This window comes from Pseudomyrmex gracilis, unplaced genomic scaffold (genome assembly GCF_002006095.1).
Source record: "Pseudomyrmex gracilis isolate BER0280 unplaced genomic scaffold, ASM200609v1 scaffold_59, whole genome shotgun sequence".
NCBI lineage: Eukaryota > Metazoa > Arthropoda > Insecta > Hymenoptera > Formicidae > Pseudomyrmex > Pseudomyrmex gracilis.
In genome coordinates this window covers 498,281-511,102 of record NW_018020643.1, presented here as the reverse complement: position 1 = coordinate 511,102, position 12,822 = coordinate 498,281, and the positions used below count along the sequence as shown (strand labels likewise).

Genomic DNA, 12,822 nt, shown 5'->3' with positions numbered 1-12,822 from the left:
AAATTTATTTAATTGTAAAAAGAGCAACATAAGGCGTCGCAGTGTGCCACGTTTGCTCTCTCTGATAGATAAAATCTAAGACAATGAAAAAACACTCCGTACATATCGATGTTCGATTATACTTCTACACAAAGATGGTAATGTTTACGAAGATATTGTATGCAAAAATAGATGATTAATATCGCAGAATAACAATCCAGATGCTAGTTCGTGTAAATCTCAAGACGCGCGTGTCCTTTTATTACGCATCGTATGACGTCTTGATTCCGAACTAATAATAAGCACATACCGCGTAGTCCACCTCCAGAATTTATTGGCTCTAACCCAGTGACATAATAATCATTAGAGTTTTATGGGACGATCACACAGGCGGCAAAGTGCCGAGAAATAGTAGCCAATTTTTCTATCAAGCGTGTCGCAGCTAATAAGGGACACCGGTGAGTTTTCAGGTGAGGAAAAATGCGGAGCAATCACGTTGCAGCGACGTGCGTGCAACAATTCGAACGTTGCTGGCTTAGTCATGAGCATCTAGATAAGTGTCGACAGCGATGCACGTTGCCGGTCCCCAAACACGTGATAAAAACCGATAAGTGGAAAATTTGCGGACGAGATCTTCGCCGAATCTCGCTTTGTGCCGATAATATGACTTGCGACAATAAAACTTGTGATCGCACGAGTCAGATGAACTAATTACTTTTCTGCTATCGTTGAAAGCCGATAAGACGTATGATACATCACTAAAGTAAACGATAATATAAACGAGCATCGCCTGACGGACAAACCTGTTATCGCGTAACATTACTACTTTGTAATGTTTAAATGCTTACTCTCTTTTTTTGTAAAACGTTCGAAACAAAAAAGAGAATATACAACTTTGTGTCTAGGTAGTTAAGAGAATTCGCAGAGAGAGAAAAAATCGTGTACAGGATAAAGCGCCCGAATATGACACACCCCTTTTGAAAACTTTATAAAAAAAAAGTAATATAAATAGTAAAAATAAGGCTGTTTATAGCAACACGTTAAATGAACTTTATACTAATTAGAAACACGAATAGAACTATAATTGTACGTATAAGAAAGTTGCTCTCCAAAGAATTAAAATTAAAAAACACTTTTCATAAAAAAAAAAAAGTCCAAATATAAGACCCTTTTTTCTTATACCTGTATAAAATTATACTTGAAAGTGTCAATATATACTTATTATATATTTGCTTACAAAAGAACTAAAAAACTAGATCAGTTGCATCCAATGAACTAATGAGCTATTAATTACAACCATATTTAATAAATTAATGAGCTAATAATTAAATTGCACACTTAATAAACGTGAATCAAAAATTCGAAATTGTGCAAATAAATCCAAACTAACAATCAAGTGTAATACAAGAGTTTACTTTTCAAAAATATTAATTTACATGCTCGACTTTATCTCACTTTTTACGTTATTTATTCTTAGTCGAAGATCTGTTATCTAAATGTAAAATTGCAAAAATTGTGTTAAAAAAGTTTTAACAATTAAAAATGTTGCTTGATTGTATAAAAAAAGATAAAAAAGAAAAAAGATTCTATCTTTATATTAGAAACTCATATAAGAAAGGGTCTCGATATTAGGAATCGATCGTGTGACACAAATAAAAAATTGTTGTTAGTTATAAAAATATAAAAATACTCACACAAATTTCAAGCTAAAAACCTTGAGTATTCTTGCACGTGTATAGAAATTTTTATCAGTTCTTACCTTGCTGTTAAACACTCGGTTTTTAAATAGAATGATTGGAAAAAGAGTGTACAAAGTATACATAAAAATTTTTTGCCAACGTACATAACTGCCACAAGCGAACGGGCAATTGTCCGGTGACACGAAACAGAAGCATTTAACAATTGAAAAGCGCTTTGTTGAGCAACGAGATCTTGTTAAGAATCGTGGGGTTTCTTATTGGGAGAGCTATCCTCATACATTCGGGCACTTTACCCTGCTAGTATAAGCAAGCTCACCCTCGCTCCGAGAAAGCGGGCCTCCAATAACTCCTGCTTCCTAAGGTCCAGGGTGGCCTGAAAGTGCTCCATCTTGACGCCAGCGCCTGGAACAACAAGTCACAGCGAATTACACTTCGACCTTTCGCCCGTGGCGCCGGTGACAAAGCACGAAAAAATCTGCGATAAGAATCTATCTAAAAAGATATAGGAAATTTGCACGGAAAAACCTATCTAATACACAAATCACGTATATCGAGATCTTTCCGATAGGTTTTTTTTGTAGGCGAGACGTGATATTAGAAAAAAACGAGGACGAAAATTGTACTGAGAAAGAGAGAGAGAGACAGGTTAAGCAAGAATTATTGCTTGTAAAATACTCTGAAAGAGATAAAAGAAATCTTCGAAAATCAAACTAATCGGTATGTATTCTCGATAAGCGATATTAAAAAAATCGCACTTTATCAAAGATCATAGAAAAGAATACTACAAAGGCAGAACATTAGAAGATGGTGAAATGCTTACACGCTTACTGCGTTTTTTTCTTTAGATCGTATTACAGAAGGTTATACGTAACCGCTAACGGGAGGATACAGTAGATCACGCGGGAGTGTCTGCTTCTCGGAACCCCGACATTGAACACTCCGTCTGTGTAGAGATCTATTTTATCTTCCAAGAAAAAACCGAACTTTTTTCTTGTATCAAAAAATGTCCCTTAGAGAATGATCAAGATGATCAGCTATAAAAGCGAGCAAGTAATATCTCTCCGCGTTTAAACAAAACACGAGAAGACGACGACTTATAATTGTCATTTTAATCGGAAAAATCTCATTAATATATAAATTCTTTTAATTTCACTTAAATTACGAATTTCACTTTTTATTGATACAAGTATTGCGATTGGATGAAAAAAAAAAAAAAAAAAAAAAAAAAAACTCGAAGGAGATGCTGAAACACAACGGAGGAGTGGAGTAGGTGTGTTTTTCGGATTCGTAAAACAAAGATTTGAAAGACGATGCAAGAGAACACTTCCGGGATGTGTAAAAAGTTGGACACTTTCGCGCGGTCTACTGTTGTAACGCGAGAGATAAGTAACGCGCGTGATAAATCAATCGCTACGATGCAATCCTACCGAAATCTCGTAGGATTTCGGACTGACATCGGTCAGTATCTTTGGAATTTGCAGTCGTTAACATGTCGACGGTGTATCGTCGCTCGTAACCGCGACGCTGTCGACGATTACCGTACGCGCAATAAACCGGACATCTCGCAGCTTGTAAACGCAATCCAAGTGCTATAATTAGCGTCGCAGGTCTACGTTATGCCGGGCATTATCTATTTCGATCAAACGGATTGAATTTAACCCGCGTCGGTCCTTCTATCCGCGAATAAACCCCGCTATTGTGCGACCTGGAGTCTCGTAAATTTAGAATCAACATTGAAAAGAAGCTAAAGCTCTCGATAATTTGCGCGCTCTAAAACAACAACGCGCGGACACTTGCACTCGCATTTTCTTCTTCTTATCTGCGCTATGATAAACGACATTGTCTAAAAAAAAGGAACAGTTAATCCGCATTCCAAATTGAAAACTCTTTGGAAACACAATTGTAAGGTTTTTAATTCAAGTTTGCGTCACAAAAAAAAACACACACACACGCACACACATACACGCGTGGTGTGTCTGCTTCCGTGTTGATTTGCATGCTGTTATCGCTTCACAAGCGATTGATACTTTTTAATAACAAATAGAAATCCATCAGCAAAAATACATCTCGCATGCAAGTCAACGTGAAAAAAAAACTCACCTGTGTCGCAGAATTTTGATTTTACTAGTTTTTTTTTTTTTTTTTTTTTGTTATAGAAAAAATACTCTAATTCGAATAATTTAATTTCGATTATCATAGACCATTGTTTCTGTTATCAACGCACATACATACTGAATGAGTCGCACTGCTCGCCGTTACTTTCGAGAATCACTGCAATCCGTTAAAGACATTATACACGTTCACGATGCGTGACCGACCATTGCGCATTGCCAAACGGCGCAACGTTCTTTTCAGACACCGATGTTTATCGATCTTCCTCCGCGATCGATCCGAGCAATAAGTCGCGTCCCGGATTGAAAAGAAAAATAAATAAAAAAAAAATAATAATAATAATCAGAAAATACAAATAAAACAGGGTGCAATTGTGTTCGCGGTGCGCGAAAAAATTTCAAGTCGGTCGAATTGCCAGAATGCATCGGCGTTGCTTAATAGATCCGAGGTGAGTGAGTGCGCGCGCGAAGCGCGGGCGCGCGAGCGCAGTAGCGCAGTCATTGAACTCGTCGTCGGCCACAATTTTCATGTAAAACGAGGGCAAGGCTATTTTATTCGTAGTGCCTGGAATAGGCGAACAGACTCGTCGTAAGAAGATAAATGCGGTTCGTCGAGATGCAAGTTTAATTGTGCAACTCAAAACAATGCGCCTTTACGACACACAAAGCGTGCAGCAGCAACCCGTCGAGCAACGTATCGTGAAATATCTTAAAAAATTTCGTCGCTTGAAAATTATTACACACGATGCGCGTTGCTGCTGCTTGGCAATTAATTTTACTGCTCTTGCGCAAACAAATCAATTTTGTAACAAGCTACGCGGATTTTTACTTATGATTTATCTACGTTGTTGTTTTTTTTTTTTCTTGTTTTAAACACAACGCGATATTTTACATTGCGGGAAGTGTCACGACAACACAGCTGGAATTCCATTCGTTCTACAAAAGGCACACGGAGAAAGCGCGAGGCGCTACTAGCAACAATGTGAGACGTTGCTCGCGGAGTATTTCGCGGGCGGGCATTTTCTTACATGTACGCGAGAACGACGGACGAATTACGTTATTACACGCGCGCGCGTGCATCCAGCGCCGCTGCATCTCCGAGAAGTCAGAAGAGCAACCTCTCCGAAAAAGTGTGTCATCGACGAATGCTCAGAGATCCCCGACGTTTCGTCACGATAGGCTATCGTGGAAGAAGCGTCTATAAAATATTTTTTGTTTTCCAGCCAAAAAACGCACGGTGTCGAATTATTATACACACGCCGCGCACGCCAAGGCTTATCGGCGCGGTTCCGACAGTTTTATCGTTGTTTTTACCAACCGTATACAGTATTTATAGAGACGTGACTAATTAAACGTGATTCTGCAGGAATTTATTATTATACGCGCCGCGTTTCTCAAACAAGCATTTCCGTAGTGATAAAACCAGAGAAAGAAGTCGCCGTGTTGCAGCAGCGAGGCGATCAATGAGCGCCCCGCACACAACTGTGTGTATATGCAACGCAACACACGACGAAAGTTTCGCGCTACATATTCAACCGCGGTGATGATGAGAATTCGCGATGTGTTTATATGTTCGCGCACAGGCACATACACACACACACATATACAGACATTTTGTGTTTTCGATATCGAGTACTTTTGTACATCATCGTCGATATCTATGCGCCTTCCGCGTTTCCCGTGCGCGAAATAGACGAAAAAGCGTGGGAGTCAACGGATTAACATAACGTTATTGGAAAGTTCGGGACTCTCTCGTTCGAGACTTGCGAACTTAGCAACGCGGAGAGAAGGGAACTTTATTTCGCTCGCGAAGAGTTCACCCCCGCAGGGGTTTCGCCGACGAGATAAAAGGAGGTAAACTCGTGATTTGCCGAATTTATTAATAATGGATCTATTTATCGCGCGGAACAATCTTTTGAAACGCGTCGCGGTCGAGATATGGGTTAAACTGAGACCTTCAGTATATTATATCTCAGTGTTCGTAGATGTGCGTCGACCCGCGAAAATAGACGAAATCTCACGAAACTTCAGTTTGGACGAAAAGAAAGACAAAAAAAAAAAAAGTAGAAAAAAAACACGAATCGATGAGACAACAACGAGCAAACTCGCGAAGAGACTCGGTCGTCTTTTGTGTAGAACTCTTATATAAAGTAATACATAAAGAAACGCAAATGTTTTATTTGCCTTTAAACTTTCGTAACACACACAGCGAAGTCGAAACGATTTCATAACTATTTTCCCTACTCCCCTTCCCGGTATGTTCTTGCGAACGAATATTCTCGAAGCTGTTTACGCATATGTTCGCGCATAAGGTTGGATTAAAACAAAACAAAACAAAAAAAAATAGTCATTAATAGCAACGCCTATGTTTCTTTACATGATACGTACAAAAGTTTTTGCTTGCACACACACATACCTACCTACACTCATCCATCTCTCTCTTCACACACAACACACACGCACACACCTAAGTAACGTTATTTTCCAAACGCGTATGTACATACTCTGAAGAAACGCGCATGTATGATTCCGATCTTATATCTTTGTTTTAATTATTTATCTAATCTCATGTGTGTTGGATAAAGTCGAAACATAACTTCACACATCGAATGATTTTCCATTGTTTTGAGAAAATTAAAAACTTTGTTAAAATTATTAATGATCTCGGAGTTTGTCGTCTTGTGAATCGAATCTCTCATTTATCACCTTTTCTCGTAACTTTATCGGCACAATTTTTGTTACAAAAAAGTCAGCAACGAACGAACGAAAACAAATAGAAAGATTGCGTTAGAGAAGAGAATCGACGACACTTACCACCACCAGAGTTCCAGCAGTTATCAGTCATCCCTGTTTATCCATCTGCAAAGTTGGCACTACATTATAATTACACTGATCCAACTCGTTGAAATGTTTCGCGGCACAGTGGTCTTTGATGGTGGCGTTATGCACACCGGATACACTTTTCATGAGCCCCTAGTGCCGCCCGACAAAACTCTCAGCTCCGCCACATCGCTTTACACCAATGAGAGCACCTGTCTCATTATTGATCTCACACTACACTCTCTCGATCGCGATGTACCGGGTGGGCAGCACCGCGAGAGAATCCATAGGTTTTCGCACTCCTGGTTCCCCGGCTTCGAGTTTCTGCGACGAAGGGATCTCCTCTCTCCGCAATGGCCCGATCACGCGCGTCTACGCAACTGCCGAGCGTTCAACCTACTTTTTAATTGAAACGTTTTATTTGCTTGTTCGTTTGTAATTAGAGTGACGTGATTGCTAATAAACTTTTTAAGTGCGTTTTTATCGAACGGAAACTGATCACTTTTTATCGTGAAATTTATAGACCTCGGTATTTTTGCTTCGCGTCCGAAGGAAAAATTCGAACGCGATGCGCGAACAATCGATTTTTATAAAAATAATATCATAAACGCTATTTTTATTTACGGAGATTAATAGATTTGAAAAGAGAGTCTTGTTACACGTGAACTTCAGCCGATTCTCTCCCCGATGCACACAATCCCAAACGACTGTCGTCTAAAAATACACGAATACGGCTACGAATTCTCTAGCGATGAAGCTCGATAGGACAAGATCATCCGTAAATGATTCAAAGACGCACGAGAGTACGAGACTCCGACGCGTTTACGCGTGAGATAATAATTTTGCGTGTATTTTTTAATTGTCAAATTCACGCGTGAATTTTTCTCGCGTGAAAATCAAACAATTTCTTCGATTGTTCGCGACACATCGGAAGAAAAGGAAGTCAAGCGAGGTAAGTATACCCGAGTGTGCAAAGCAATGTGTGCGTAATGGCGGCGTGTTAAATTAGAAAATCGTTTCGAGAGCGCGCGACACGCAAAATTCGAATTAAAAAAAAAACAAAAACGCAATTTGACGGACTTTCCGTTCGAGAGATCGCTTTCACCGCGCACAGTGAATTTTTTTTATCTCGCGTTTCTCGCCGTGTTTTTCTCAGACGAAAATGCGCACGTTTTTCTCATTCAAAGGAATGAGTCTTTTGGAAAAGACGCGCGACAACACATTCTACTTCCCGAGAACGTCTCTTAAAGGAAGGATTGAAATTAGAGGTTATGCGTGTGGTTCACTCCCCGATGAACCAAGAGAGCCGCCGGTATTTTAGAACCGTTCGAACTTAAGCCTGAATTACAGGACGGATCGCGACGAATCAACGATTATTCATCATTTTGACTCGAGAACATTCGAGTGCAATTGAATTCTTCCCTGCACACGGGGGGCACAATATACTTGAAATTTATAAATCCTTAATAAAAATCGAGCGTCTCGCGACCGCGAGTCTGCAATCCTAAGACGTAATTTATCTCGACACACAATCACGGACTTTCTATCCCAAGCGCGCGATATTACGTATATTTTAATAAGCAAATAAACGTGTCCGAGAGAGAGAGAACTCGTCGCGTTTATCGAAACAACGTTAATAATGACGATGCGACGATTGCGCAACTTTTACAACTGAATATCGCATGGCTCGTTTTTTTTTTTTCTTATTACGGATGTCATCTTGCGATTTCGTTCCCGACCCTTATTGGCCCGAATGCCAGTGTCGACAAAATTACAACGCAACAATACCGACCGTGTAGGTGCCGCTTTAGTCAAAGAGAGCAAATTGATCGAGACAGCGAGCACGGCAGGCGCAACCGGCCGTTTAATCCGCCGATCGATCCGATCTCAAATCGCGGCACACACAGAGCACCGGGCTGCGACATACGCGTTATGACCGCGGATCCGTCCTGGGATTCGGGATCCCGTTGACGGATCATATAAATCCGAAACGAGCACACGAGCGGCAAAATAAGTATCGGGCCGCGATTGGCTCGAGAATGTATTCCCCAACGCACGATACGCTCGAAGAGAGAAATAAAAAAAAAACAAAAACCTCAGTTCGTAGACGCGCGACGAGACGACGACGACGACGACGACGACGACAAGGCGATGGCTCGGGTCGCCGAGACCTCCCCCTCCTCCCTCCCGGCCGCCTCCCAGTCTCCTCGCGACGTCCAGCCGAAGACTTGGAGGTTACGTACACGACGAGTAATCGATTCACGCGCTGACAACACGCTCCTTGAGATCGTAGAGAGACGATGTCTCGACGCGACTCACTTGTTATTCCTCCTCCTCCTCCTCCTCCTCCTCCCTTCGTTCTCTCTCTTCTTATCTTCTTGTATTCTTCTGTCTACTCTCTCTCCGATCTCTTTTCGATCTTCTCGTCGATCTCTCTTTCGCGCTTGCAAAACCGACGCGATTACGAACGAAAGCGCGCGGCAATAGGGGGTCGCTTCTCCGTGTGTTCGTTTCACTCCGCACCACTTCCGTTTTCTTCCCCCGCACGCAGTATGTCTCTTTCTCAGCCTTCCGCTCTGGTTCGCTCTCCGCCGTCCCTCTCTCACCCGCCCTAACACACAACTCCTATATCTTTCTCTCTATCTCTCGCACGCGCGCGTACGAGCACGTAATTAATTCTAATATGTTTATATCTTTCTCGCGCATAAACGGCTGTTTTTTTTCTTTTTTTCTTTTTCTTTTTTTTTGATTATTTTTTTTTTATTACCGAATCACACTTCGACTGTGATCGAAGCTGATAGTGACACGCGCTCGTGAAATTTCGCGATCACCGTCAGCACGCGTCGTCTCGTTTCATCGCATCCTCCCGTCCCGTGTTGACGGACGCGAGAGCTGATCTCTTCTGTCTCTGTTTCTTCCTTTATGAATCGGTTTCCCTTCACGGACTATCGTATCGGCCGTCCTTCTCACTCAGGACATAGCGCGCTTCGTTTATCGGAAGAAAGGAGGAAAAACTCATCTGGAAGATGGCCGCCGCCTGCCAGTCACCGATTTATCCCTCTCTCGCATAGCGCACTCTTTCGCGACGTGCTACCGCAATCGACGACATCACACGGGGGGGGAATCGCGGCTTCGGCCGCGTCACAATGCACCGGGTCGTTAACTGCGACACTCCAAGAAGACGGGAACGGACGTGGAAATGATTAATCCAACGCCGATTGTACGGGAGATCGCCCGGACACGAACGATGACACGAGCGAAATTCCCAGATACCGGTACGCGCGCGCACTCTCGCTGGCACGACAGTATTCGCACTAAAAAGCTCACCTCGTAAGAACCGTAACGCACTCTCCTCTCGATACACAGAAGCGTGCAATACACAGAAACACTGTGACATACACACACACATACGCGAGCGAGCGCGCGCGCACGCGGCCTCGTACGTGTACACACTGCACCGTGCGACGCACAGCGGAACGACGACGGTGGTTCCGCGGACGCGCGCGGACACACACGGGACTTTTAAAAAGGCGACAGGGCGGCGCGCGTTCCTTCTGCCGCGTTATGTATATGTATTTTCTCTCCCTCTCGCTCGCTCCTCTCCAAGATCCGCGGGTCACGGTCCGAGGTGTGACAACACACACCGCGCACGCAGTAAGCGAATATCTCGACCAAACACTTGCGGTTCAAAACGCGGCTCGCACCGCGACTCCGTTTCTCTCGTTCGATCTCGGGAAACAAATTGCTTGAACGAGTAGTGTCGTTGGCGACACAACAGTGACGTTGTCAGTCACACTCCATGGCGGTTCGCGCGACTTCCTCCATCTCACTTTCGCAAACCGAGCGGCACCTTACGGCGCTTCGGCTATTATCGGTGAGCTACGATGTTTATTCGGCGGCGCATCGGCCGACCAGTCACAGCTCGCGGCGAGATCATCCCCGGTTCTCGCTTTCGTTTCCCTGCTATGTGTGTAGCTGCCGCACCGTTCCGCGCCGCAACGCAGCGGGATTTTAAAGGCGCGTTCACACCGGCGCGCATAAACGTTTCGATTCGAATTAAAGTTCAAAAATTAAAGTCGAAAAGCTACAAATTAATGAAAGATATATTGCGTAGATATTTTTAATATATTTTTTATATTTTTTTAATCTATGTTTTTTTATATATTAATGCTATATTTTTTATATATTATATGGACGGTATACTCCAGAGAGTATATATGTATTTTAATAAAAACGTAAAAACTTAATAATGATTAGAAAAACCAACGCAAGAAAAACTTGTTAATAAGAGAAGCACACATTACGTATAATGTTCAGAGAATTCGATATATTTATCTCTTTTTTTTTTTCACAAATGTACTACAGCCAGCCATACAATACAGTACAACAAATTTGTTTCTGATTGTGACATTTCATTCTCTTTTTTTGTTTTTTTTTTACATTTTTCATATATATTTATAAGCTCTGTACAAACTTGTGTTATAAATATAGAAAACATTTAATTGTCCAACAGGGTCTTAAGTTCAAATCACTTTCCCTCGTGATAATAACGTGTAAAATACGTGTAAAGTAACATGTATAAAGATCGAAGGTCGGATTATTTATCAATTCGTTATTCACATTTTATATGATAAATTAACTTTGCATTCTATATATATATAATTTATAAGATGTCCTATTACTGGAAAGAAATGATTTCAAAATAATCGCAGCTATTGGAATGCGGAAAAAGGAACATGTTCTACTAATGTGAAAGATATATCTTAATATTTTTTTTTTTTTTTTTTTATATGCGTATAACTTAATCATTACTGTACTTAGTAAATTATAGTATTGTAAAGTAAAATTTATATTATTAAAGTTTATATATATTTTTCTCGCAAAAATAAAAAAAGCTTTGTTTAAAAGACTTCTAACACATTTTATCTTTTGATATTTTTAAATGTAAAATCAATCTTATGAATAATACATTATGTTATCAGTTAGAATTATTTGGTTTCTATACATAGTTGAAATTGCGTATTACAATTTATTTCTTTTTGCTATACAAAACAATAAATCTATAAAATACTAAAAATAAGATGCAATTATATCGACAGTTTTGTGACAGCTTGTAACAAATGTTTTGTAATAAATAACAAAGTTTGTATATAAGCGTGTAATATATATGTTTTTAAACATGTATAGTTGCAAGTATTTTTCTTATGATGTATTTTAGACAAATAATTATAGAGAAAAATTAAATGTATTGTGCAAATTCATTTTCTATATATATTTAATGAAATGTCTTTATCTTCGGCAATATTCAATCTAAACATGAGTAATCTACAAATTTATTGTGAAATTATTAAAAGTAATCATGTTTAATACACGTATATTTTATTGACTAGTACTTTGGTCATTTAAACTAATCGCGCTGTTTTATTGCACAAAATACACATTTTGTTTTATATATCGACATATAAAAATGTATATGTTCTACATTTGGCACATCACATTATAAATGAAAAGACGTATCTCTTATATAAAATATTCGAGTTCAAAAGGAGTCATGTATAAATTATAGATTATCACTAAATATCACATAAACATATAGTGTACTTATACATAAACTAAATTTGTACAAATATACCTATGAACCGTTTATTCTTTAAACATAGTTAAAAAACTTTTTTCAGACAAATATTTAAATAAGATAATACGTATATATTGCAACTTTTATGTCTTTCAAAATAAACAGTTTATATAATTTCGAAGCTTTATTGAAAAAAAACTGATATATTCTTATATACATAATATATTAAAAAAAACTTTTATCTAGCGCCAAATGTGACCATTTAAAATTCAGTTTTTAACAGAAAGTATAAACAAATAGGATAAATATTAAGTACTATAGCTGGAGGAAGTTAATTATACAAATTTAATATCAGATGTTTCATGTAATATAAAATGTTTGTAATTTTTTACATATCATAGTGAGAAAAAAGCATCTTACCTTAATCGAATACGTATGCTATTATAAATGGTTACACTAGTAGCGCTATAAATAATCTACACACGTGCTCTAAGCTCAATTCTATTATCAGTAACGGTGGCTCTTTCACGAACAACAATCATCCACGATTTTCACAACACTAACAATTTATTCTGCGATGAATATAAGGATACAAGTATGTGTGTGCGTAAGTTTTTTTTTTTTTTTTAATAACTAG

General features: G+C 39.6%; 1 protein-coding gene across 6 annotated transcripts in view; it reads right to left on the bottom strand.

Moving 5' to 3' along the window:
• Nucleotides 1–10,039, bottom strand: part of LOC109854078 (serine/threonine-protein kinase tousled-like 2) — a 43,133-nt gene extending 33,094 nt beyond the window's left edge. For 3 of the 6 annotated variants that reach the window (XR_002250177.1, XM_020426802.1, XM_020426805.1), the window contains exons 1-3: nt 8,706–10,039; nt 6,605–7,009; nt 1,996–2,081 (exon numbers count right to left, since the gene is read on the bottom strand). Coding sequence is in view for 4 of the 6 variants with exons in the window: in XM_020426802.1 (XP_020282391.1) it covers nt 1,996–2,081; nt 6,605–6,635 (117 nt within the window). In the remaining 2 variants the exon portion in view is untranslated. Of the gene's footprint in view, nt 1–1,995; nt 2,082–6,604; nt 8,674–8,705 lie in introns of those variants that run through there. The other 3 variants (XM_020426804.1, XM_020426806.1, XM_020426803.1) reach the window with 3 other exon arrangements.
• Between the last annotated feature and the right edge of the window lie 2,783 nt (nt 10,040–12,822).